The 4,905-nt window shown below is 45.9% G+C and overlaps 1 protein-coding gene across 1 annotated transcript; it reads left to right on the forward strand.

Annotated features, from left to right (window-relative positions):
- The first annotated feature begins 242 nt into the window (after positions 1-242).
- On the forward strand, positions 243-4,905 carry C4H20orf202 (chromosome 4 C20orf202 homolog). The gene is made up of 2 exons (XM_036183511.1): positions 243-379; positions 4,654-4,905. Exons 1-2 carry the CDS (start codon positions 314-316, stop codon positions 4,882-4,884), a joined length of 297 nt encoding a protein of 98 aa, XP_036039404.1. The 5' UTR covers positions 243-313; the 3' UTR covers positions 4,885-4,905.

A 4,905-nucleotide genomic window follows, 5' to 3' on the forward strand; every position in this document is an offset into this window, starting at 1 on the left:
CTCAGCCTCACAGTCCTGGTGTGCCTGTTGGCATCAGATCCCCTGAGCTCCCGGAACCATCAGGCATCAAGATATTCACATCCCTGGTTTCTTCCCTTCTTCCTTGTTTTGTTCAAAGCACCGAAGCTTAAATTAAAAAAAAAAAAAAATTCTAAACTACGTTTTCCAACGTGAATAACGTCCTGCTCTTATTAATCCTGGTGACTTAGCTGACAGCCTGAGACAGCTTGAAGGAAGCCAGTGACTGTACAAGTCAAAGGTCCCTCAAGTTCGTAGCCAAGTCATTACCAAGGTCTCTATCAAGGACACTGAGATGGAAACACCAGGGCAGCCGGCAGCCGATCTCGGGCAGACACTGGAATGGCTGAGGAAGGAACTGGTAAGCCTTTCCTTTCACCTTGTCATCTCTCCCTGTATTTCCCGAGGCTTCTGGTCACACACACACTCTTCCCAGGACCTCATTGGCTATGACAGGGGCTTTGGGCTGAAGTTTGAGCCCTGCAGGCTCCCCTCCTGGGGCAGCCACACAGAGTACAATGGAGTTCGTAGGTACTGGAAAAGTGGGTCATGTCCTACATAGGAGACACTGGGTGCTGGCCAGACTGGTTTTAGCATTGTGCTGGGTGCTAGGAATGTACCCAGCTCTGTTGCTGTGTGACCTCTAATTAATGTCTTTACCTCTGGGAGCCTCGGTTTCTTAAATCACAAGATGAAGGTAATAATAATGCCAACATTATGAGGGTTGTTGGAAGGCTACAGTGACAGGTGTCTGTCATTTATCTTACTAGTGCTTGGCACCTAGGGTGAAACGTGACCCCTGGGACAAAGGGCACCCAGCACATAAGCTGGGGAAGCAGAGGCACCAACAAGAACTGAGCCTAAGATATATGTGGAGGGAGATGAGCTGGAGGAAGCCCAGTAGAGGCAAAAATGGTGTTGGGCTGGGCCGGGCCATGAGTACTGACACCAGATCCCACTGCAGAAGAGGCCAAACAGAGCCAGTGGCCTGTGAGACTTCCTCTCAAGTGTTGAAAGAGCATGCAGGAAGACGTTCACCTATGCAGCTTGCTCCTGTCTCCTGTTTCCAGTTGGTAAAGACTCACCAAGGGTCCTAATTCTCCTGAGTATATATGGCCAGGTGCCATGCCTTTCATTGTGGTCTTTTCTCCATGTCCCTAAATAAAGAGGCGTCCCAAAATATGTGTGCACAGCAGCCAAGAGAGAGGAGAGTGCACAGGAACACCAGAGGAGAGAGGGACAGACAAGATCATCCCAGGAGACCTTTGTGGGTTGCTAGGCAACAGGCCAGCTGGGAGGCAACCCTGACAGGGTTTCTCATGGGGTTGGGGGTCACAGCTGCTGCTGAAGCCAAAGTCACCCCAGCTGCACAACTGGCCCTCTCAGCACACAGACTTGGGCTCCTCATTTTTAAGGTGTTAGCACACACCAAATAAAAATCACTTTTCTTTTTGCAGTGAACCCCAGGGCCTTCCAAAGGAAATATTCTACCATTGAGCCACATCCCAGCCCTCTTAAACACTCTTTTTGGTGGGGAAATAATTTTGATAATTACCTCAATTATCTCACAAAGAGAGACAGGGCTTGAAAACCTCTCACCCTACTCCCTAGTGGTACTAGAGCTCCATCCTAGGATTTGGTTGTTACATCCTCAGCCCTTGAACATCTGCATCTCTGAACCTGTGTCCTCCTGTGTGGCCAGAGAGCCACAGGAAGTGACTTATGTTGAGTTGAGTTATGTTGTATAATAGCTTGGGCTGGGGTGGGGTGGAGTTTTAACTATAGTTGACTCTGGGTTTTTTTGTAAAAAAAAAAAAAAAAGTTTTAAATTACCTTTTGTACTGGCTAGTTTTGTGCCAACTTGACACAAACTAGAGTCTTCTGAAAGGAGGGGACCTCATTTGAGAAAATGCCCCCATAAGATCCAGCTGTAGATGATTTTTTTGATTAGTGATTGATGGGGGAGGGCCCAGTCCATTGTGGGTGGGGCCTCCCCTGAGCTGGGTTGTATAAGAGAGCAGGCTAAACAAGCTAGGGGGAAACAAGCCAGTAAGTAGCACTCCTCCATGACCTTACATCAGCTCCTGCATCCAGGTTCCTGCCCTGGGAACACAGTTCAGTGATGAACTGTGATGTGGAAGGAAGCATAAGCCAAATAAATCCTTTCCTCCTGGGGTTGCTTTGATCGTGGTGCTTCACAGCAGTAGTCGACCTAAGACAATCACCATGACCAAAACAACTTACAGAAAGAAGGGTTTATTTGGCTTACGGTTCTAGAGGGGCTGTCATTGTTCAGAAGCAGGGCAGCAAGCAGTAGACACGGTAGTCGGCACAAGAGGCTGAGGGCCCACTTCTTGAACTGCTACAAACTGGGAACAGAGAATGAACTGGGAATGGTTTGTGGTTTTCAAAACCTCAAATCTCAGCCCCCAGTGGCATACTTCCTTCAGTAAGGCCACATGTCCTAAACCTACCCAAACAGCGCTACCAATGTGGAAGCAAGTTTCAAACACCTGAGCTTATAGAGGACATCCAAACCACCACATTAAGCTCGGCAGCAAGTGCCTTTACCTGTAGTGCTATCTTGCCAGCCCCACAGTTGACTCCCCAACACACTAAAGATTTCTTTTTAGTTATGTGTATGTGTGTGAGTTTGTGCACATGAGTGCAGGTGCCCATGGAGGCCAGAAGAGGGCATCAGATCCCTGGAGCTATGACTGTGAAAAGCAGTCTTAAATCTAAGACACAGGCCATCTAGCAATGACCAAAGCACACAGAGAGCTCACAGGCCATGTGCAAACATGGTTCCATTTTCTGTAAAGTGTTTGGATGCCCTTAGATCTTGGTATCCACCGGGATGGATCCTGGAGCCATCCTCCTTGAATACTGAGGGACAGTGACCCTTTTGTGGCTTTTCAATGTCTGTTGCAAAAATTACTTCGGCATAAAATAAAATTTAACATTTTAAAGTAGGGAACAAAACAGACAAAATGTATAGGGAAAGTTTTCTGGAAGATGAGAGGTTTGGAGGTGGATGACAATGATATTCTAGCACAGCAGCTTGGAACTCTTTGTCTTAGGTCCCCTTTGTGTTTGGCAAAACTACCAAGGGCACTGAAGAGAAACATCCTTTATACATATTATAAACCAAAGCTGAATACTATATTTATTCATCGATACATTTGAACAAGTAAACTCACAGCATGTTAATAAAATATTACTTAAATAACTGATTTTTCAAAGCAGATATTTAAAGAGAAGAGTTGACCCTGTTTTACATTGTTGTAGATCACTTTACTATATGGATTAATAGAAAACAACTGAGTTCTCCTTTCTATTTCTGTATTCAATCGAGGTATTTCATGTCACTGGCTTCTGGAAAACCCCACTGGGTGCTAATAAGAAATTAAAAGTAAAGGGGGGAATTGTGGGGTTTTTGTTGTTGTTGTTTTGTTTTTCAAGACAGGGTTTCTCTGTGTAGCTTTGCGCCTTTCCTGGAATTCACTCTGTAGCCCAGGCTGGCCTCGAAATCACAGAGATCCACCTGCCTCTGCCTCCCAGTGCTGGGATTAAAGGCGCGAGCCACCACCTCCCAGCAGAGGGAAATTATGTCTTATTGTAGGGCAAGTTGTTTTGACACTGCTGATCCCCTGAAAAGGTTTTGGGAACCTAGGTGTCCCCAAGCCTTGCACTTCTAAATGTGCTTTAGCTGCAGGGTTGGCCTCACTTCATTGTTAATGACAGAAGCCACTAGCATGTTAGTAATTGTGATGGCTCTTCTTGGTTGTCAACTTGACTACATCTGGAATTAACTAAAACCCAAGTAGCTGGGTATATCTGTGAGGGATTTTTTTTTTCTTAATTAAATCATTCAAAGTGGGAAGACCCCCTTTTAATCCGGATCTTTTGAGGTGGGAAGATCCACCTTTAATCTGGGCCACACTTTTGGCAGCTTCTATAAAGGACATGGAAGAAGGAAGCTTGTTCTTCTTTGACTGCTTGCTTTCACTATCACTGTGAAATCCATTCCTTCACTGGCATTAGAGTGCACTTCTTCAGGATTCTGGCATATTCTGAAGACCTGCTGAGACATCAGCCTCATGGACTGAACAATTACTGGATTCTTACACCTTCTGTTGGTAGACAGAGACTGTTGGGCTAGTTGGGCCACAGCCTGTAAACCATTCTAATGAATCCCATAGATATATTATAGATACAGATACAGATATAGATATAGATGGAGAGATATAGAGATAGGTAGATAGATAGATAGATAGATAGATAGATAGATAGATAGATAGATGGATAGATATTTATTCTATAAGTTCTGTTCCTCTAGAGAACACTGATGGTTTGTTTGTTACCATGAAGATTAAAAGATATAGTGGTGATATCTGTGTCATATTCAGAGTATGTCTTCCAATACTTCCAATTCATCCTGTCCTCCTAAGAGCCTTGGGAAGGTAAGTAATTTTTTCTGACTTCCTAGATTCAAAACTAAGGCTTCCGGGGAATATGTCATTTATGGCTTGTGTGAGGAGGTAAGGGCTTGTCTCCACTGAGACAGTGATGGGATGGGGCTCAGTGAACACAGAGAGTGCCTGTCTCCTCCCACCGATGCCTCCTCTCTCCTAGGCTGAGATGCAGATCCAAGACCAGCAGCTGCTGCTCTCACTCAGGCATCTGCAGAGCCTCCTGGAGGAGCTTCGAGCCGAAAGCACCCACTGGGAGGATACAAGGTCCAGCAGAAACACATCACCTTTCCGAGCTAGACTGGGCTCAGAGGGCCAGGGCTGCCAGCCTGTGTTGAGGGAACTGGCCCAGCTGCTCCGAGGGGAAGAGAGCAGGCGAAGCTCCCTTCCTTAACTAGCCAGAGAGGATACTCAT

This window comes from Onychomys torridus, chromosome 4 (genome assembly GCF_903995425.1).
Source record: "Onychomys torridus chromosome 4, mOncTor1.1, whole genome shotgun sequence".
NCBI classification, from domain to species: Eukaryota; Metazoa; Chordata; class Mammalia; order Rodentia; family Cricetidae; genus Onychomys; species Onychomys torridus.

Coding starts and splice junctions, on each gene's coding strand:
- C4H20orf202 (XM_036183511.1), top strand. CDS start 314: ATGGAAACACCAGGGCAGCCGGCAGCCGATCTCGGGCAGACACTGGAA. Junction 380..4,653: donor AATGGCTGAGGAAGGAACTG/GTAAGCCTTTCC, acceptor CCTCTCTCCTAG/GCTGAGATGCAGATCCAAGA.